Below are 23,522 nucleotides of genomic sequence, written 5' to 3' on the forward strand. Positions count from 1 at the left end.
CTATTTTTATTACTTTTTTGCATTATAGTTAGGATGTTGTGATATTTTGCTGACTTTATATTATAAAGTATAAGTAAAAATTAGCTTGTTTTATAAGTCACTTTTAAAAGTAACTGTGCGATTATTACAATTCCACGAAGTATATCAGTTAACTTTGATCGTATACATGTATATGTATAAAGTTAAGGCGAAAGATAATTTCGTATGTCCAGCGTCCCAAGTAAACAGGAGAATGACTATATTTTCAATATAAACATCGACAATCGAAATCCACCTGCGGAATCATATAATTATGACTATTGGAATCATTTCTTCTGGCATTGCGCGAAATAAAACTTATAGTTAGTTAAGAAAAAACCTGCGCTGCCTAGAGTTGGCATACATGTACATCTATACGCGGATCTAGAGCCGGGGTGGTCGGGGGGCCTTGCACCCCCACCCCGCAAACAAAACTATCTATCAGACCCCCCCCCCCCCCACCACCACCACCACCCCGGTAAATTTTTCTGGATCCGCGCATGATCATGTTAACTGATTAGACTTTTCACATTTATGTATCCATGATTATGACATATCTCTCTCTCTCTCTCTCTCTCTCATACATGTACCACTATTAATAACTTATTTGTCCGAACAAATCCTAATTCGTCCGAACAAATCCTTATTCGTCCGAACAAATCCTTATTCGTCCGAACAAATCCTAATTCGTCCGAACAAATAAGTTATTTGTCCGAACAAATCGTAATTCGTCCGAACAAATCCTAATTCGTCCGAACAAATAACTTATTTGTCCGAACAAATCATAATTCGTCCGAACAAATCGTAATTCGTCCGAACAAATATCTAATTCGTCCGAACAAATAACTTATTTTTCCGAACAAATCCTAGTTCGTCCGAACAAATAACTTATTTGTCCGAACAAATAGCTAATTCGTCCGAACAAATCTTAATTCGTCCGAACAAATAATTTATTTGTCCGAACGAATCCTAATTCGTCCGAACAAATCCTAATTCGTCCGAACAAATAACTTATTCGTCCGAACAAATAGCTAATTCGCCCGAACGAATAAGATTAATTTTTTTTCTCATCTGGCCCTTCCACGCCGCCGTACAATATAAAATATATCATTATTTAAAAATAAAAAAATAAATCAGTTTTTTAATTGATTACAAAACTAAAAAAATATGACCAGTTATAAAACAAATTGCTATACTTGTACTGATGGAATGTAAAACAAATTTAATGTCAAGTTCACAATTTGATATTGTTCATCTTAAATTTAAGCATGTTTGATTCAATGACTACATGTGCATGAATACATTCATTATCATTTGTATGTTGATGTACATGTAAGCCTATATTCAAATATCATTTAAGGTCAAGATCTAGTAAATGAAAGGTGCCTACAGGTTTATGAAATTCAAGATATAAATTCTTTCAATGATGCTTTATAACAATATTTTTGTTTCATAGGGTGTACCGGGGCTTAAATTTTTGGTAAACTCAATGAAAAATTATGTTTTATACAACCATTTTCTATGAAATATGAAGGATAAAAGTAACAAATCTAGGACTTTTGTCCATTTTTGACTTATGAAATATATCTAAAATGCCTACAGTTTATCGAAAAACGGCCTTTAACAAGCTCTTGACCTCCTCTTTAAAATGATGTCAAATTGAATATAGGTACCGGGATTACTTTTCACGTGATTAAATATAGAATGTCAAAATATTGTTTTATTTTCTACATAATTCCTTTAAAGCCGTAAAATACGGGAAAAGATTCATCAAAATCAATTGTGACGTCATAATAGTTCTAGCACCAAAAAGACACTCTGGTCTTGACCTTAAATGATCATGATGTACCTACTTTAAAGTATCGATTCATTTTTTTTTCAAAATTTGGTTTATAAAATGTATATAAATATATTAAAACAATAATTTGATAAACTTAAGGCAGTGTAATAAATGTAAATATTTGTGAAGTCATATTTAATAATTCTACAATAATACATTACAAAAAAAATCACTACACTTGCATGACAAAAAGTATTCTTGCCCGACTCGCCTGTTTCATTCCGAAGCAAACGGCCATCGTCTTAGCTTTATTTACAAAGTATTGTTATAATAAATGGATATCATAATTTCAGTCTCAAAATTAAATGATTAATCGGACATATCAACCTAAAAAGAAATCAGCCACGCCCGCATACGTATCGGAGTGTATGAAAATTTTAAAACTGAAACTTTCAAATATGTGCAAGATTGTACATTTGAACCGTGTAGACTAAGTTACAGTTCAGAACAAAACTCTGAGGTTGGGGTCAATTCTTAACAGGATCAATTTTCAACGTGTCGTTGTCATCAGAGTTTAGGAAAATCTTTCTCATAATGTTGAAAAATGACCCCGGGTATAAATTTCACGATTTTGGTCTCAATTTTCAACGTTGAAAAATGACCCCCGGGTCAATTTTCAACCCGGGTCATTATTCTTCGTTACAGCTTCCATTTTAATTTTAGCTTTTCTGGGGTAATAGCTTTTAATTTTTTTTTTAAAGATTTTCTCTATATATTCTAATGTAAAACTTCAACCTTCTATTGTGGCCCTACCCCATCCCCGGGGACCATGATTTGAACAGACTTGAATCTACAATATCTGGGGATGCTTCCATTGTAATTTGAGTTTTTCTGGCCCCATAGTTTTTGAGAAGATTTTAAAGGTTTTTTCTCAATATATTCCTATGTAAAACTTCATCCCCTACTGTGGCCCAACCCTACTCCCGGGGACCATGATTTGAACAAACTAAAATATACACGTCCTGAGGATGCTTCCATTTTAATTTGAGATTTTCTTGCGTATTAGTTTTTGAGAAGAAATTTTAAAGATTTTCTCTATATATTCCAATGTAAAACTTCATCTCCTTATTTTGGACTAACCCTACCCCCAGGGACAATGATTTGAACAAACTTGAATCTACACTACCTGAAGATGCTTTCATTTTAACAGTCTTCGAAATAACCTGGGAGTCCGATGCGCGGTTCCTTGTAAATTTTCAGGCGGGCATGTAAACATTGCCAAATGTTATGCCCGGAGGGCATGTTTAAATTTTTTTTCAACGTACAATATGTTTACTTACCATTTCTTCCATCGTACCCAAGTTATTTGCGTAACTTGCTTTGTGCAGTCTACATTCTCGGTATATACGACTTGTCAAATAAGCATCAATCGTAATCATTGAAGTGTTTAGTTAAACCTATTGTATATATGTTTGCGCTAAATTACGAGACCTACATCGATGCCACGTGTAGTCATGATTGGGCTGTCATGATACCATTTTTGAAATAAGCTAAACCAGTCAAACGACCAGCAAGTGACTCTAAAGTGAATTATGAACAAAAACGTGTCAGAAAGTTTCAGCACCAATGGAAGAAAGACAGGCAATGGCTGGTGTTTGACTTGGAAAACAATCTGATGTCTTGTGCATGGTGTAAAAAATTGAAACATTGTCCATAATACAATAAAATTGATATAAAACCTTTATTTATTTATTTTGGTTGCACCATACATGTACCGGTAAATATAAGAATTTTAAGTTGACATGTAAAAATTGGAATGGGCTGGGTTAAAATGATGGGTCTACAGGCCCGAAGGACATATGCTGAACAAAATTTGTACTGAAGACTGGTTTAATTTGAGCTTTCCTGGCCTGATACATTTTGAGAAGATTCAAAAGACTTTCTCTATATAATCCTATGTAAAACTTCATCCCTCAATTGTGACCCTACCCTACCCCTGGGGACTATGATTTGAACAAACTTGAATCTACATTTCCTGAGGATGCTTCCATTTTAATTTGAGCTTTCCTGGCCTGATACTTTCTGAGAAGTTTTTCTCTATTTATTCCTATGTAAAACATGATCCCCCTATTGTGGATTCACCCAAACCTTGGATCCTGAATCTACACTACCTGAAAATGCTTCCATTTTAATTTGAGGTTTTCTGGCCTCATAGTTTTTGAGAAGAAGATTTTAAAGATTTCCTCTATATATTCCTATGTAAAAATTCATCTCCCTATTGTTGACTCATCCTACCCCCGGGAACCATGATTTGAACAAACGAGAATCTTTAACTTCCTGAGGATGCTTCCATTTTAATTTGAGCTACCCCCGGTGACAATGATTTGAAAAACAAATGAATCTACACTATCTCAGGATGCTTCCACTTTAGTTTGAGCTTTTCTAGCCTGATAATCGGAGACATTTGATTGGCTTAAAAACTGGATTATGTTCTAAATGTCAAAGGGTATTAAAGTTACGGCCTGGACAAATTTGGATGAAGAAGAAAAAGAATAAGAAAGTCGACAAAAACATTTCAAAAAGGGGAGACATAATACAAAAGGTCTTTCACCTGAAAGGTGGAAAGATCGAATAACTAAACTGGAAAATGCACACTGATAGAAGTTAAAAGTGTCAATGAACCGGTCTAATCCCCCTTTCGTAATAAATCCTCTCTCTCTCTCTCTCTCATGATTTATCAAAAAAAAAAAATGCCGATAGCAAATATCAGCGATTTACATAAACTTTATAAAGACTATTAATTCTATGCATCATTACACTGGGCAAAACAGTCCAAATATAGGTGATCATTTCATCATGTCGATTGGTTTGTGGTTATCTGCACGTGCTGATCATATTGTGTTATTATGCGCTTTAGCTCAGGCAGGTTACATGGCACAGAACTTTGCAGATTTCAATCACTCCTCTACTTATTTTTTTTTTCTTTTTTGTTCAGATGCATGTTATAAAATAAGGGGTTTATTGGTATACAAGTATATCTTGATTTGTGTCAATGTTGAGTCAAAATTATTCACGTTTGTAATAATATTGCCCTCTATGAAATGCAAAGAAAACAAGCACCGTCTAAAACATGAATGCTAAATATAAATTTTTAAAAATCCGAATTTATTAAAACAATTTATATATACATGTATATTTCAGATTATAGTCCTTTGTTATTTAAATATACATAATCAAATCAAAATATTTTCATATACACATCCACTTTTGAAATTACTATGGCTAAATTCTTTTATTAAACAAGAGGCCCATGAGCCACATCTCTCACAAGAGCAACAATAGCCCTAAGGAAATCAGATTTATGGAGTCATATAAAAATGTCTGGTCAACTTTGTAGAATAAAAATATACATGTACATGTAAAACGGTTTTCAATTTTTTCTTCAGATTTTATTGTGTTGAACTTTGAGCTACTTTTGACCAGGATTGTTTCAAAATCATATCACACAATGAATATTTCAGTTCTCAGCAACATCTTGCTGATCTTGAGCAACATTAAGCTCCTTGTGGGGCCAAAAACTCTCGAAGTTCTAAGCAATCGAGAATTAATGATGTCAAGATGCTCGCATTTTAGTAAAACCGTTAATTACAACATTTAAGTTTGCAAGAATAATTTAATTTTTTTCCTATGTAAAAAATGCCTTCTCCCATATTGTGGCCCAACCCTACCTCTGGGAGTCATGATTTTCAAAACTTTGAATCTACACTGTCTGAGGATGCTTCCACACAAAAGTTTCAGCTTTTCTGGCTAATTGGTTTCTGAGGAGAACTTTTAAAATTTATTTCACTTATTCCTATGTAAAAAACCTCGACCATCCCCCCCCCCCAAATGTTGCCACACACTACCCTCTAGGGTCATTTTTCACAACTTTGAATCTACACTACCTGAGGATGCTTCCAAATAAGTTTCAGCTTATAAGACTAATTGATGCTTAATTTTCACAACTTTGAATCCCCTTTGTCTAAGGGTGCTTTGTGCCAAGTTACTAGTAAGTTGAAATGGCCCAGTAATTTGGGAGTAGATGGTGAAACTGTGAATTTACAGACAGACAGCAAATGTGATCGGAAAAGCTCTTTTGAGCTTTCAGCTCAGGTGAGCTAAAAGGACATAATACCATATCAATTCACTAATAATTAGCATGTGTACATTTCCTTACAACAATATTCTAAACCTTACACAACATGGTCTCTACATTTTAAGTAGTGTAGCCATCACCAGAAGAAATATTAGTCACAAAAGTAATAAGTTGACCAAGTAACATTATGTTTTGGGATGATTTCTAGTTCTCATGGCATAAGGGGCTGAAGGTTTCGCTGCACATGGAGTGGCCTGGGTCTGTTGAGGTTGAGATAAGGACTGTACAGCAGAAGCAACTGTTAATGTTGTTGTTGGCAAGGCTGCTGCAGCTGCTAACGCTGCTTGTGATGTTACAGTGCTGGGCTGGGTAGTGGCCTGTGTCACCACTACTGGTTGCTGTAGCAGTGTGCCTGTGCCGAGGTTAGACTGGGCTGCTGGGGTTATGGTTACAGTAACAGCAGTCGGTGTAGCAGAAACAACCTGTGCAATATTGCCAGACTGCACTTGTTGAATGGTTCCTGGAGTAACCTGTATCTGGTGGGCTGTCTGTGTCAAGATTTTCTGGGCTGTGTGGGAAGTTACAGACACCTGTTGCACCATCTGCTGCGGTATTAATTGTTGTGTAGTTGTCTGAGACCCCAGTTGTGTTGCACTTGGTGAAGGTTGTACTTGAATAGTGGTGCCTGTGCTACCATCCTGAGCCACTGTATTTACAGTCAACGGTTTACCTGCTTGGCTTCCTACTCCAGTTATACTGATGGTACTGGCTGTTGGTTGGGCTGTCACATTAGAGGCCTGAACTGCTGACACATGGGTTACAGAGATAGGGGTGGCAGACAGGGTCTGAAGGTGAGTTGTAGGAACAGCTGAGCTACCAAGAACCTTAGTGACCATTTGTCCTTGCGGTTGCTGGCTCTGGGTAACTGTGGTGATGATGGGTTGGGATGTTATGATCATACCAGAGCCTTTGTTTTGTTGCATGAATTGTTGAAGAGAGTAGGTGAGATGTCGTCCACCAGACCCTGAAGCTGGCTGCTGAATGATCTGGACAGCATTCAGTGGGAAACTTTGACCTTTTCCAACTTGTTGACCAACTGCTGTAAAAACAAAAACATTACTTAGAATACAATTTTTTTCTGAGTTTTTCAGAGTGGTTTTCCAAAATATTAATACATACAAGTGATTTTTTGTGGTTGCTTTATCCCTTGTTGCTGCCTTATCTGCTGTATTTGTTGAATGTGTTGAATTTTGGCTTGTGGAAGCTGGCTTACAGAAGCAGCCTTACCTGAAGAAAAAAACCCCAGCGTATCATAATAATTCAATACAAGACTATAAAATTTACAAGGGTCAATAAAAAATATGAAGACTTTTTGCCATGGCTATTTTACTTAAAGTCATATTATCCTTAAAGCACTATATTTGGTATGGTCAAATATCTGCCCCATATTGCATTCAGAAGTATAGAGCACAGGTCTGCTCAAGTACGATTTTAACATGTTTTTCTTCATATAATTTTACACATTAACTAAAATCAAAGGCCGTAACAGCCACAAAGGCGTTGAGCTGACATTTTCTTTTATATAGATATGGTCAATATCTGCAATTTTCTGCGCATAAAAAAATTGCGCTAATTTTGGACTGATTAACCTTACAGTACCGATCAGACCCAACCTAACAGAAAGTAAACCCCAACTACACCTTGGGTTTACTTTCTGGGTTTACTAGAGTGGACCCAGAGTAAATCCAGAGTGGACACAGAGAGTAAACCCAGTTAGAAGTATACCCCTTAAAACAGACACTAACTGTGTATTCGGAATATACAAGGGGCAGAAATTACAGGCAGTAGGATGGTAAGATAAAAGACGGGTCTGCTTCACACTTCAGTGCGTACTGTTGACCTCAAAAGCAACATCCAAGTAAACCCAAAGTAAACCCCAAGTGGACCTAAATTTTCAAAAAGTAAACCCAGAGTAAACCCGGGGTTTAGTTGGGGTTTACTCTGGTGTTAGGTTGGGTCTGATCGGTACTGTATTTCCGAACACATTCTATACAAATATTTGATTCCAAAAAATTCCTTGGACATTTTACCATAGATATTGTCACTTTACTTGCCTCTGATATTCTTTTAAATACCATCACCAGCCCACAACAAGGGATTTGAAGTGGTGCAGATTGTTTACATGTAAAAATGGCGACTCTCAATCTCGACGTGAATTTAACATTCTTCAATATCTGAGGTCGGTTAGCGTGTTCAAGAGAAAGTTTGAGGCAAGTAAAGTACCGATATCAGTAAAAAAATTGACTGAAGAATTTAATGGTACTAATGTTTTTCACAGAATTTTTGTATAAATAAGGTTAATTTGTCAAAAACTAGCGCACATTTTTGTGCACTATAAATTTCAGATTTTTAGTATGAGAGGCGCTGTGGCTCCCAGGTCGTCCATCCAAATTTTTTCAGACCAGGAGCTACAGACCTGCAGCTAATGAGTTTATTACATTCAGCTTAAGATTTTTAACTTGGTATTTCCTATTCAGCATTTAAAATGGAAACAAAAAAAATGGCCTCAGATCTGTGAATTGTGAGTAAAACTCAGTATCTTGCTTATAATTCAAAGCTTAACACTCAAATATGGTTAGTAAATAGAAATTGTAAACAATTAAACATAAGAAATATGCACTATAACAAAAAAAAGCACAATTTACTTTTCAAAATGAATTATATATATACCTACATATTTACGTCTGGGATTTTAAACTCTATTTAAACTGAAAAAACTCGAGAAAATGCTGAGCATCTCAACAACAATCTTACATTAATCAACCATTACGCGAAAGATCATACCGAATTTACCGATACAATGAATTGTATTTAAGTATGTTGTTAATACATCATATTTTGCTTAATTTGCGCAAGTAAACAGTCAACTGTCTGATTTTCCGAAGTCTGTTTGATTTGATATGTAAAAATAACAAAATACCGGCGATAGTTCCCAGGTTATAAAGCATAAATAATGAAAATAAAACATACATTTATGTAGACAAAAAAGCCTACCCTTTTTTGGCAAAAAAAAAACAACAACACCCCCCCCCCCCCCCATATATTATATAAATCACTGTTTCCTGTCCCCTGACGAAATAAATTAAGGTAGGTAGGTGTGAATTTAATTTTTTTTAACACTTGGAAAGAGGAAAAAGTATATTAACGTTCATTTGGGGTATTAGTCTAGCCCTTTGACCCACTTACTACTGTTATGTAGAGGATCTTTTAATTTTGAAGATAACTCTTTACGAACGGTTTTATAGTAATTTTAACATTTATTGCTGATTTATTAACTAATAAAATATGATCAGCTAACTGCAGTGATATCAGGATTACGAGTAATAAACATCGTTTTTGTTATTTCCGATGCATATTGAAAGGTATGTTGTTGCACCACCCGTATATATAACCCAAGATGAATTAATTTGTTTCAAGTTATTACTCACTACAGGGTTAATTCCCGCAGTGAAAATGTTTTTAGATAAGTTTACTATCATTCTTTTGCCATTGACATTAATTTAAACGGTCGTGTACTCAGAAGACGGAGCAACTTCAACTTCTCTTTCTGAGGAAGTTCTGGCGTAGTTACCGATCACAAACACATCTATATAAGTTTAATATTCTGTTTGATCTGATTGAAACACACATTTCCTTTATTATTATTTTCGTAAAACCTCAGATTTGAAACAGAATTAGCCCATAAGTTTTGCAATTAAGATTTTCCTTTCTATAAGGATTATTTACACTAAATTACATTGAATTTGTCTAAGTAGATCTTGAGAAGGATATTTTTAAAAATACACCTTTTTTCTACAGTTTAGAGGTTTTCTCCACTTTGAATAAAGATCGGTCTTTCATTTCTGAAATTTATATTCACCTTCCTATAAGAATGCTATGTGCCAAATTTGGTTGAAATTGGCCGACCGGTTTTAGAGAAGTTCAAAATGTAAAAAGTTTACAGATGGACAACGGACAAAATGTGATCAGAATAGCTCACTTGAGCTTTCAGCTCAGGTGAGCTAACAAACCTTGAATCTACACTCCCTGAGGATGCTCCCACACGAGTAATAGCCAAACAGTTTCTGAGAAGAAAATGTTTCAAGATTTTTCTCTTTATATTCCCATGTAAACATTCACCCCCCCCCCCCATTTGTTGCCCCATCCTACCCGGGGGGGGGGGATCATGATTTGAACCAACTTGAATCTACATTACCTGAGGATGCTTCAGCTAGCTGACACACAAGTTTCAGCTTTTCTGCATGGTTTGTTTCTGAGAACATTTTTTTAAAGATTTTTCTCTATATATTCTTATGTAAACATTTGACACCCCCCTTTCAATTTGTTGCCCCATCCTACCCCCAGGAATCATAATTTGAAAAAAAATTTAATTATATGCTACCTAAGGATGCTTCCACACAAGTGATAGCCTTTCTGGCAGAACTGTTTTTTTAAAGATATACTCTATATATTCGACCCCCCCCCCCCAATTGTGGCTCCGTCATACTTCCAGAGATCATGATATAGACAAAATTGAAACTACACTACCTGAGGATGCTTCCACACGAGTAAGAGCCTTTCTGGCCGAACAGTTTCTGAGAAGATTTTTAAAGATTTACTCTGTATATTCCTATAAAAATTTGACCCCCCTCCCCTTGTGGCCCCACCCTAGCCTCGAGTATCATGATTTGAACCAACTTGAATCTACATGTCACTTGAAAGACCTGATGATGCTTCCAAACCAGTTTAAGCTTTTCTGGCTGAATGGTTTTTGAGAAGATTTTTGAAAAATAGCAACAAATTTTCAATTATTTTTCTCCCCTTGAAAGAGGGCATGACCTTTAGTTTTAACAAACTTGAATCCCCTTTACCGAAGGATGTGCCAAGTTTGGTTGAAATTGGCTATATGGTTCTGGTGAAGAAGTAAAAAATGTAGAAAGTTAACAGACAGACAGACAGCCTGACGCCAGACAAAAAGTGATCAGAAAAGCTCACTTGAGCTTTCAGCTCAGGTGAGCTAAAAGTGTTGGTGCAAAGATTAATCTGTTAGTTCTGATTTTTATAAAAAAATATATGATAGCCACATAGTCTTCGTATTTTTTGATTGACCCTTGTATATACAGACCCTGAAACGTACTACTACACCAAAAAAGCGTGCGACTTTCGTGCGAGAAACGTTTCGTGTAAACCGTTTAGCGTTTCGTGTAAACCGTTTAGCGTTTCGTGTGAATCGTGAAGCGTTTCGTGTAAACCGTTTAGCGTTTCGGGCAAAGCGTGCAGCGTTTCGGGCAAAGCGTGTAAATCGTTTCGGGCAAAGCGTGCGAGAACCGTGTGAAACGTTCATCAGATTTCATTCGGAACTCTCTGACAATTTAATTGTTTCAAATAAGCGCTCGTGTTAAACATTACTTTAAACTGTTTGTGATTGGCAAAACTCCTTTGAGATGTTCTCGTGAAAAAAATCTACATGTATAAGAAATGATATACTTATCTTTTTACAAAATTGAATTAATTTTTAACAAACAAAAGAAAAGTACGCGTATTAAAAGAAGACTGAGACTATTCGGCTGTATACAACCAGTACACATAATCTCGGACATCGGGTAGACCTGCACCTGGCTGAACCTGTCAATCAAACTCTGTGTATTCGTTTTCATTGGATGGTCACGCGTCTCTTTTTTTGTCAATAGCCAATAGAAATTTAATGACTTCAAGGTAGTCGGAATCAGTATTTGATGATGCACACAATTTCAATGATAGATTATTTAACATTAATTTAAACAAAATTAATGTAAACAATGTAATCAATGTAAACATAGAAAGAAAATATACTGTTCATTTCTATGAAATGCGGGAAGTAAATTCTTCTGAATCCCGATTAAAAATAGTTCTACAAGTTATTATTCTAATTATTTAAACACTGATAACGGAAAACTACAAGTAATTAACACACTGAAATTTTCCTAAAATGTACACATGCAATTAATAATAATGGGAATCTATATGCATGGTACTTAATTCAAATAAATTATGATAGATTTATTGTACGCCGTTATGCGGGGCGCCGGTTATGTATACGAATATTGAGACAAAAATCTAAATCATTTTTTATTTTTTGTTTTTTCCGAAATGCGAAATAGTAATTACAACTTTCTTTATTGTTTAATCCATTGATTTTATTCTGTGATATTATGTACGGAACATTTATTTACGCGAATGATTCGACATAAAAAAAAATAATCGGTTGTTTTATAGCATTTTCTAACTTATGTGGCTAATTTCATATTACATAACTTTCAAAATTATCAATGTAAATAATTACAGGTTTATTTACATTTAGTATTTTTACATCGTATTCTCTGAAACCAATAAAAATATTAACGTGAGAAGAAAAAACAAATCCCGCCGAATACTGGAAAACTGATTTCAGTTTGTAATCATACGGATTTTACTTTTGGTATTGCATATTGTGTTACGGTAACTTTTTTCTCTGGAATTTTTATTATTTACGACACTAATAAGAATCATGGATATTTCTTTTGAGCAATAAATATATTTATAGAAGTAATATTTTTGGCGAAATCTGTGAATAAATTTTTTTTTGCTTTAAATATAAGTACCAAATTAATTTAATTAATAAATTCAATACTTCTGTACATATATGTGTCTAATTTCAGTATTTCTATTATTTCGTGTTTTCTTAAAATTAATTCTTACTAACAGAGTCAGGGTAAAAATCCGAGAGGACCCGAATCGATCAGGATAAAAGCGTGTGGAAAGCGAGTGGAAAGCGAGCAAATCGTTTCGTGCGAGAATCGTTTCGTGTAAACCGTTCAGCGTTTCGTGTAAATCGTTTAGCGTTTCGGCAAAGCGTGCAGCGTTTCGTGTAAACCGTTCAGCGTTTCGTGTGAACCGTTTAGCGAGCGGGTAGCGAGCGTGCAGCGAGCGTGTGGTGTAGTAGTACGTTTCAGGGTCTGTACTACCAAATCTAGAACTTAGTGTCAACTAACTAACCCCTAGAATGAGGCACTTACCAATGACTCCTTTCTGCTGAGGAACACTGACATTGATATTGACAGTACTAACAGGAATCTGTACTCCTCCTACAGGAGCAGACACAGTTTTGACCAGCTGTGTGCCAGAAGTACCAGCCACACTGGCAGACTGGGTTATGTGCTGTACCTGTGCTGGAATCGATGTTAGCTGTTTGAAAAAAATAAATGTAAAAATTCAAGCTTAGGGATATTTGATTTCCATAATGATAACCCTTAAGGCCTTACGTTTGTAATCTTTGATATAGGTCTTCTTCCTCATCATAATCATGATCTGTGTAGTAGATTTTCTTAAAATTTTATATATTTAAACTATATGATCATATAGGCCCTGTCTTTAGGATCTAAACGCCTGACCCAGGGGCCATGAATATCACAATTTTAGTATAGGGTTTTGTATATATATTAAAATCATCACCATGCATTTCGTTTTGGTTCGAGAAGAGGAGATAATTTTCTAAGGTTAATTCATGTTCACTATATGGGCAAATTGGCCATGTTGTTAAGGTCTTTCGATTGTCGCATGACGTCATTTGGAACATCCTGGAATATTTTACCGTTATCGGTTATAATATTAGTGTTATGTGATGCATGACTGCCAATATTTCTTAATTTTACTTTCTATGCTATGAAAAGTGAAATGTTTAACAATTCATAGAGGGTAGTTTGAGTTGAAATCGCTGAATTCAATGAAAAACTGATAAAACCGTACATAGGAAAAGTTGACAGAGACTACAATTCAATATTTTTCACCTTTAAAGGTAAACATTTCTTTGTAGATTTCGATAGGATATATAATGAGTTACAAATGTAAAAAATGTCAGTGATTTTGCACCATTATTTCAAAAGTAATAGACGTTTTATGTTGCTAAACTGTACTTAACTGTTGGAAAATTGTATCAAAATTCACTCTTAATGTGATGGCTTTCATTCTGGCAAGTTTAAATGGCCTTTAAATGTTAAAATACATAAAATAAAGGATTGTGATTAATTTCTTTAAAAAATTGCTTTATTATATAGAAATCAGTAAAAAAAATATGGTGTTTGATTGGAGAGCAGTCGTCGCTATAATTGCCTTGATAGTGTACCTGTGTTAGCTCCTACAGCATGAACAAAATATTTGCAACATACCGATATTTAAGTTCAGTTTGAATGATTACTTATGTATCTTCAAATTTAAACAAATATTTCACAGATTTAACAATAAACAAGAGGCCCATGGGCCGCATCGCTGACCTGAGGAACAATAGGTATGATAAAATCAGCTTAATGGAGTTATAATACAAACAATGTGGACAATGTACAAAAAATAATACATGTAGATCCTGTATAAATAAAATCCACCCCCCCCCCTGGATATTCTTATGTTTATCATCATTAGTCCCTTTTCTAACAGGATGATTTTATAGTCATATCACATGTTGAGTATTGCAGTTCTCAAAAAGATCCTTAACAATTGTTTATATATGGGATATAAAGCTACATCAAACTCTGAACCTTCTTGTGAAGCCAAAGAATTGTCCTGGAGCCAAAGTCTTAACAATTATAAAGAATCATCTGGCTGATTAGTTTCTGAGAAGAAGATTTTTAAAGATTTACTCTATATATTCCTATGTAAAACTTTAACACCCCCAATGTGGCCCCACCCTACCCCCAGGGATCATGATTTTCACAGCTTGGAATCTACATTACCTGAGGATGCTTCCACACAAGTTTTAGCATTCCTGGCTGATTAGTTACTAAGAAGATTATAAAAGATTTAACCTATATATTCCTATGTAAAACTTCGACCCCCTATTGTGGCCCCACCTTACTCCAAGGGGTCATGATTTTCACAACTTTGAATCTACTCTACCTGAGGATGCTTCCACAAAAGTTTCAGCTTTCCTGGCTGATTAGTCTCTGATATGAAGAATTTTAAATATTTCCTCTATATATTCCTATGTAAAACTTCGACCCTCCATTGTGCCCCACCCTACCCCCGGGGATCATGATTTTCACAACTTGGAATCTACACTACCTGAGGATACTTCCACACAAGTTTCAGCTTTCCTGGCTGATGAGTGTCTGATATGAAGAATTTTAAATATTTACTCTATATATTCCGATTAGTTTCTGATATGAAGAATTTTAAATATTTCCTCTATATATTCCTATGTAAAACTTCGACCCTCCATTGTGCCCCACCCTACCCCGGGGATCATGATTTTCACAACTTGGAATCTACACTACCTGAGGATGCTTCCACACAAGTTTTATCTTTCCTGGCTGATTAGTTTCTGAGAAGAAGATTTATAAAAATTTACTCTATATATTCCTATGTAAAACTTTGACCCCCCCCCCCCCCCACCCTGACCCCCGAGATCCTGATTTTCACAGCTTGGAATCTACATTACCTGAAGATGCTTCGACAAAAGGTTCAGCTTTCCTGACTGATTAGTTTTTGAGAAGAAGATTTTAAAAGATTTACTCTATATATTCCTATCTAAAACTTCGACCCCCCCATTGTGGCCCCACCCTACCCCCAAGGGTCATGAATTTCACAACTTGGAATCTACTCTACCTGAGGATGCTTCCAAACAAGTTTCAGCTTTCCTGGCTTTATGGTTCTTGAGAAGAAGATTTTTAAAAATTTCTCATTAATTTTTAATTATCTCCCCTTGAAAAAGGGTGTGTAATTTTCACAACTTTCAATCCCCTTTGCCTAAGGATGATTTGTGCAAAGTTTGGTTGAAATTGGCCCAGTAGTTCTTGAGAAGATGTTGAAAACGTGAAAAGTTTACGGACAGACTGACGGACGGATGTTGAAAACGTGAAAAGTTTACGGACAGACTGACGGACGGACGACAGACAAAATGTGATAAAAATAGCTCACGAGCTTTCAGCTCAGGTGAGCTAAAAACATCAGTGGCCATAAGTTTCAAAATTCGGTAGGTGGCTTCATGGACATTTTAACCAAGCATTTAGTTATTTTTCCACATGTGTGGGAGAAGAGAATGTGAAGACTGCATTATAGATAAGATTTAATCTATATATTCCTATGTAAAAATTTGACCCCCAATGAGGCTCCATCCTTGCTCCGGGGGTCATCATTTTCACAAGTTTGAATCTACACTACCTGAGGATACTTCTACACAAGTTTCAGGTTTCCTGGCTAATTAGTGTCTGAGAAGATTATAAAAAATTACTCTATATATTGTTATGTAAAAATTTGACCCCCCATTTGAAGCCCCACCCTTGCTCCGGAGGTCATCATTTTCACAAGTTTGAATCTACACTACCTGAGGGTGCTTCTACACAAGTTTCAGGTTTCCTGGCTAATTAGTGTCTGAGAAGATTATAAACGATTACTCTATCTATCCCTATGTAAAAATTTGAACCTCCCCCCCTACAATGAGGCCCCACCCTTGCTCCGGGGGTCATCATATTCAGAAGTTTGAATCTACACTACCTGAGGGTGCTTCTACACAAGTTTCAGGTTTCCTGTCTAATTAGTGTCTGAGAAGATTATAAAAGATTACTCTATATATTCCTATGTAAAAATTTGACCCCCATTGAGGCCCCACCCTTGCTCCGGGGATCACCATTTTCACAAGTTTGAATCTACACTACCTGAGGGTGCTTCTACACAAGTTTCAGGTTTCCTGGCTTATTAGTTTCTGAGAAGATTTTTAAGGTTCACTCTATATATTCCTGTGTAAAAATTTGACCCCTCATTATGGTATTATCCAACCCAGGGGTCATGATTTTCACAACTTTGAATCTAAACTACCTGAGAATGCTTCTAAACAAGTTTCAGCTTTCCTGGCCAAATGATATTTACTAAAAAAACAATTCTATTATTCCTAATTAACTCCACTTGAAAAAGGTAATTTTCACAACTTTGAATCCCCTTTGCCTAACGATGTTTGTGCCAACTTTGGTTGAATTTGGTTCAGTTGTGGAAAACGTGATAAATTTACAGACAAACAGACGGACAGCAAACAAAATGTGATCAGAAAAGCTTATTTGAGCTTTCAGCTCAGGTGAGCTAAAAATCATACATTTGTCTACAGTTATCTTCCAAATTAATAAGATCCTCTACATGACTGTTGTAATTTGGTCAAAGCAGCGTTTTAAACTTGTTAAGAAAATAAGCTAGACACTCGGGGCTAACAGCTAGAATAATTTGTCAGCCCTGTAAAAATTCAATCTGCCTAGGGGAAATAGTTGACATTTGTTTATTTTTTTTTAATTTTGCAAGTAAAACATTCAAAAATCAGTTATTCAATTTTGTTTTGTCATAAAGTTGTTTGTGGTTGTAAAGTTATTGTCCACTTATCTTAGTGAGATTCATCAAGACTAAAAGTTTTGACGGACATCTCTTCTGAAACTTCTGGGATTTAAATCATTTAACGGCAGGAAACTAACATTTTATGTTGATAGGGAATTAAAACGATGTTCCAAGTAAAGAGTCCATATAATTCAGCGTACTTCTATCATAATAATCACCAGAAGTTTAGGAGAATCTCGCTGAGATTACCCTACATTGACTAGGAACATAACCATTCTCACATGTCAAGCATTGTCTATGTGAATTAAACGCTTGTTTTGACTTTTTAAATGACCATACAAGGAAAGCGATAGTGTGACAAGAATCAGTTAAAAATTCTGAAAACTGATTCCGATATTATATACACTTTGATAAACATATCCACACCCAGTCGGGCGTTCTGCCACGTTCATACAAACAATATTGATAACCCGTGCCAAAAGTTGTGCGTCTCGGGAAGTCGGGCGGACGGTTATTTCAAACACTAGTCAAAGGGTTGGACTATTACCTCCATAATACACAGAAGTACAGATACTGATTTTATTTGTAATTTAGCTATATTGTAACACAATTAAAAAACATTTCATCAATAAAATGTGTGAATAGATCAAATAAAATCTGAAGACTTGCTTCTAATTAAGGTTGAATTTGTATACATTATCATTCAAGTATCGTTATGAACTTTATATCTTGAAAACTGTAGGAGGAGTAATCTGTACAGTAACGGTACCCTTTTGGCAGCCACCTGCCCGCCTGCCGGACATTTTAACCATTTCATAGAACGCCTTTTTAAGCTTTTCTGGCCTCATAGTTTTTGAGAAGAAGATTTTTGAAAAATGCCAACAAACTTTCAATAATTCTGAATTATCTCCTCATTAAAGAGTGTGTGGCCCTTCATTTGAACTAACGTGAATCCCCTTCACCAAGTGATGCTTTGCGCCAAGTTTGGTTGAAATCTGCCCAGTGGTTCTGGAGGAGAAGATGAAAATGTGAAAAGTTTACAACAATTCCAATGCCAACGACAACGACGAAAGACAACAGACAAATTTTGATCACAAAAGCTCACTTGAGCTAAAAATTAAAGTAAAAAAATTGAACAAGTGAAAAAGCTGTCAATGTGACAGCAAACTGGGTTTTCTTTTATGTGAACTGTATCCATAATCAATGTCAACCCTGAATAGATAATCACTACCTACCGTATCAAGTGAAATATAGTACCCTATATACAATATTTGCCAAAAAATGACTCAAAAGCTGGTATTTTTTCCATTAATAATCACAAATCAAAATCCTTGCAATATGCAGACCTCTGATATATGTACAATTAATCTGCAAAAGAACAACTTCCTTTCTTGAAAACTGTAGGAGGAGTTATCCGTACAATGAGGGTACCCTATTTGCAATATTTTGCCAAAAGTTCAAAAGCTGTTGTTTTTTTCATAAATTATCAGAAATCAAAATCCTTGCAATTTGCACACCTCTGATAATTGTACAATTGATCTGCAAAAGAACAACTTCCTATCTTGAAAACTGTAGGAGGAGTTATCCGTACAATGAGGGTACCCTATTTGCAATATTTTGCCAAAAGTTCAAAAGCTGTTGTTTTTTTCATAAATTATCAGAAATCAAAATCCTTGCAATTTGCACACCTCTGATAATTGTACAATTGATCTGCAAAAGAACAACTTCCTATCTTGAAAACTGTAGGAGGAGATATCCGTACAATGAGGGTACCCTATTTGCAATATTTTGCCAAAAAATGACTAAGTTCAAAAGCTGTTATTTTTTTCATAACTTATCAGAAATCAAAATCCTTGCAATATGCACACCTCTGATATATGTACAATTGGTCTGAAAAAGAAGATCTTTCCATCTGGAAACTGTAGGAGGAGTTATCCGTACAATGATGGTACCCTATATGCAATATTTTGCCAAGAAATGAATAAGTTCAAAAGCTTGTATTTTTTCCATAAATTATCGGAAATCAAAATCCTTGGAATATGCACACCTCTGATATATGTACAATTGATCTGAAAAAGAAGATTATTCTATCTTGAAAACTGTAGGAGAAGTTATCCGTACAATGAGGGTACCCTTTGGCAGCCGCCCGCCCACCCTTTTCACCATTTTAACAACCGGATTTTTCCGTTGGAAAACCCAGTTAAAAATTAAGGTTTCTCATTTCCTTCTGGTGACAACCGGAAGTTATGCAAATGTTCGGATATGCGAAAAGCACTGTGGGTAAAAACTATCTACCATCACTGAAAATTTGAAATTTCTATCTGATACTTTTTGAGAAAAACGGTGAACATGCAAGCAAAAACATAAAATCCTAAATATCTCTGCACCAGAAGTGACGACCAAAAAATTGGTTAATAATAATAATTTCCTTAAAGTTTCATTAAAATCGGCTGAAGCGTTTTTGAGAAAACGTTACAGAAAAAAAATTATAATAGGGAAGAAGAAACGAAACAATACAATAAGGTCTTTAGTTGGAAACGGAAGACCTGAATTAAACCAGCAAGTTAATTTCCTGTTACATTCAGTTTTAATTTGTGTTTTCCGTTGTAAAATTGGACCTATAATTTGGCCCCACCCTACTCCTGAAGATTATAATTTTAACAAATTTGAATCTACACTACGTGAGATTGCTTTCACTGAAGTTAAAGCTTTTCTAGGTGAAAGGTTTTTCAAAAGATAATTTTTAAAGATTTTTCTCTACATCATCCTACAGACCCTGAAACGTAGTACAACACCTCTAAAACGTAATGTACCGTTCCGTGCAAGAAACGAACTGTACCGTTCACAAAATGAAATGTAGCGTTCACAAAGCATATCGTACTGTTCACAAAATGAACCATACTGTTCACAAAGCGAACCGTATCGTTCACAAAATGAACCGTACCGTGCATATAATTTATGCAAGACCCGCCTCAAAACGGACAAAAAAGCATACCGTATCGTGCAACTTCCATATCATCTTATTGACCTAATGTCTTGCGATGAATACAGATGGAGATCATTGCTGACCAGATAAGTTCAATATTTTGCTAGATTTTGTTTATATGGGATTAGATAACATATACTATGATTTAAAACTGGTATTTTTATTAAAACAGTTACAAAAATGTTTTAATTACGTTTCCTTTCTTAGACCTTAATCATTTTTTTGTTTTTCGACTAAATTTGCATTGCCGATTTCTTAAACATTGTAAACTATTAATGTTCACACAATTCGTGGTAGTACTATTTTGATTATATTTATAAAGTGTTTGAAACATTGGGTACATAATGGACTTTACATAGCTTTAAGTGATTCTCAGGGGAGAGAAAGAAAGAGAGAGAGAGAGAGAGAGAGAGAGAGAGAGATCTCGTAACCTGAGACATTAAAACCATTCTTTTACTTAGAATGATATCAATAATTTGAATTTCTGTACTAATAGTAATATCAAATAATGTTAGACTTAGAATAGAAAAGTATATGAAATCTGTTTTCTGCTGCTTTAAAAACAAAAATCAGTATATTTTCTTATAAAATAGGTAGTGGTGCTTTTATAATAAAATAACTCATCATAGTTGCAAAAATCGAAGAAATTTCAAAGTTCAAAAATAATTTGAACAACTTTCACAGGTTCATAATTTGAATGCATTAACAGTGTGTCCCTAATTATAATAATAAAACATACATTTATTCATTTCAATAATGAAACAAAATTTTCTATGGTATGGTTGTTTACAAACAAATCAACAACACGTGCTATCTAAAATGCTTGACTAAACCAACTGCATTATCGTTTTTATTTTTTGCAACAAAATCACTAGATACATTTATCGCTTACATTTTTTTTGGAGACTATGCCCAATAACAAATAAATTTACATCTAAAATGATATTTCTATTGGGCACGGTCTCCAATTAAAATGTAAGCGATAAACTAAAATAGTATTTAGTGAATCTTTACACCTAGGCCTGATTGTATTCATCCGCCATTTCTTGATTAAGCAAATTTATTTTTATGCAATGAGTTGTCAATAACCAGGGAGGCAAAGTTGTTTTTTTTGTACACAATTTAGTTGAATAAATGGAAAAAAAAATCTTGTAATACGTTTAATACTTTAAGGAACTTATTTTGTATGCGCATTTAAAAGGCGGTGCAGAGCATGAATTTATGGACGATTGCCAATCCAGACGATTGCTAGAAGGCTGCCGAGCTCGACGTCTTAAAAATAAATTATAGCTAAACATGGGTTAAAACCCTTTTGATAGAACATCTTTTGATTTGTAAGTTAATTTACAGCTAAACTTTGAACCAATTAAAAATCAGAAATGAAAACTTTTCAGATCATGTTTTTAAATATATGTGGATGTGCTGTAGTAAATGAGAACCCATATTACCCGTGACTCGAATGATTTGTACTTCAGATATTTATGTAGCAATAAATAAACAAAAAATCACTATTTAATGATAAATTATGAAATATGAATAAAGATCGTTTTTTCTATACGCCTTCCCATAAGGATGTTTTGTGCCAAATTTGGTTGAAATTGGCAAAGTGGTTTAAGAGAAGTTCAAAATGTAAAAAGTTGACAGACAGACGGATGACAGACAAAATGTGATCAGAATAGCTCACTTGAGCTTTCAGCTCAGGTGAACTAAAAACTTAGATTGACTGAATGATGAATCAAAAACATTGACCCTGCAACTTGTTGTGCAAGACACATTGAACATACCTGACCAACAAGTCCGGAGGCAATCACTTTTGGACCCCTGCCTTGTTGTTGTTGCTGGAGCTGCTTTAACTGTTGTTGCTAGACAAAAAGTTACAAGTCAATGCAATTGTCTTTACTTTCATTACTTTGAAAAGACAGTGTACATCACAGAATCTGCTTGTTTTACTAACTGTAAGATTAAGTTTCTGCATTCTGAGTTGTTGCTGACTCTGTAGCTTTTGTTGATTAATCAGATTCTGCTGTCTCTGTTGTAACTGTTGCAACTGTTGAGGGGTCAGATTCCTCGTAACTGTCTGTTGTGTCAGTTGCTGACCTACAATTCACACATAACTGATATCAGTGTTATCTTTTTTATTTTAAACTGTCTAACAAAAAAATTGTTAATGGAACAATCAAATGCCTTTCAATCTTTCTTAATGGCAATAGAAAAATTCCCAAAATATTGATACTAAAGAGTAATTAGAGAACAAGAGATGTTTGTAAAACACTTATGCCCCCCTCCCTTGGAAACATCTGCGAAGAAAATGAACGGAAACAGCAAATAATTGAAATTTTCTATGTCCAAGGGGCATAACTCTGTCAAAAAATGCTTGATAGTACCTAAAATTAAATTGGTACAAGATATCATTGTGATAAACCTGGATACCAAATTTCATTTCAATACGTGCATCCTCTGCAAAGAAAGTGAACGGAAACTGCAAATTTTTCTATGTTCAAGGAGCATAACTCTGTCGAAAATTGCTTAATAGTACCCAAAACCAAGTTTGACCTAGATATTATTATGATAAACCTGTATACCAAATTTCATTTCAATATGTGAATTCATTGCAAAGATCAAAGGCCTGAAAGGCCACAATGGCGTCGAGTTAAAGTTAATTTGAAGAATAAAAATCTAAATAATTTTTTTTAAATGTCAAAATAATCTCCACTATTACAAAAATGCATATACTTTTTATTTGTGTTATTTATGGTTCTCCTTCATTGATCAAATGTACACTTAGGTACTGTAGATTTAAAAAAAAATCCTGAAAACAAAATATGATTTTGTAACTCTTAGTAATGTGTGTACTTAACATGAGACCAACTTTTCTTGTTGTTTGCTGGAGATTAATTTTATAAAAATGGAGTTGGGCGGTCAATTTAACAAAAATAAAATTTAATATAGATTTTACGCAGTCAACTAGAATAATAAAAATATTAAAATTAAGTGTGATTTTTTTTATGTTTTCAAAAATCATTCTGATTTGGTTATTTACCATTCATTTAGAAATTGGTATCAATTATACTTACTTTTTAAAATCAAATATAAAGACAAATACATTAGTCAACTTTCAAAAATAATTTTTTTTTTTTTTATCACATAACTAAATTAAATTACAATTCATTACAAATTGACTCACCTAATTCTAAAAAAAAATTGAATGTTAATTAAAAATCTTAGGCCAGCATTTTTTT

The 23,522-nt window shown here is 34.6% G+C and overlaps 2 protein-coding genes across 8 annotated transcripts in view; one reads left to right on the forward strand and one right to left on the reverse strand.

Moving 5' to 3' along the window:
• The window catches only part of LOC128187905 (uncharacterized), a 403,124-nt gene that overhangs the window by 346,629 nt on the left and 32,973 nt on the right, over window positions 1-23,522 (forward strand). The gene's annotated exons all lie outside the window — the stretch shown is intronic.
• LOC128187903 (helicase domino-like) overlaps window positions 4,943-23,522 on the reverse strand; it is a 200,057-nt gene continuing 181,477 nt past the window's right edge. For all 5 annotated transcript variants that reach the window (XM_052858581.1, XM_052858583.1, XM_052858582.1 and 2 more), the window contains 5 exons: window positions 22,238-22,380; window positions 22,068-22,145; window positions 13,007-13,175; window positions 7,113-7,220; window positions 4,943-7,032 (listed from right to left, as the gene is read on the reverse strand). In XM_052858581.1, the coding sequence (XP_052714541.1) occupies window positions 6,119-7,032; window positions 7,113-7,220; window positions 13,007-13,175; window positions 22,068-22,145; window positions 22,238-22,380 (1,412 nt within the window). In that variant the 3' untranslated portion in view covers window positions 4,943-6,118. The remainder of the gene's footprint in view (window positions 7,033-7,112; window positions 7,221-13,006; window positions 13,176-22,067; window positions 22,146-22,237; window positions 22,381-23,522) is intronic.

This window comes from Crassostrea angulata, chromosome 6, assembly GCF_025612915.1.
Source record: "Crassostrea angulata isolate pt1a10 chromosome 6, ASM2561291v2, whole genome shotgun sequence".
Lineage (NCBI taxonomy): Eukaryota > Metazoa > Mollusca > Bivalvia > Ostreida > Ostreidae > Magallana > Magallana angulata.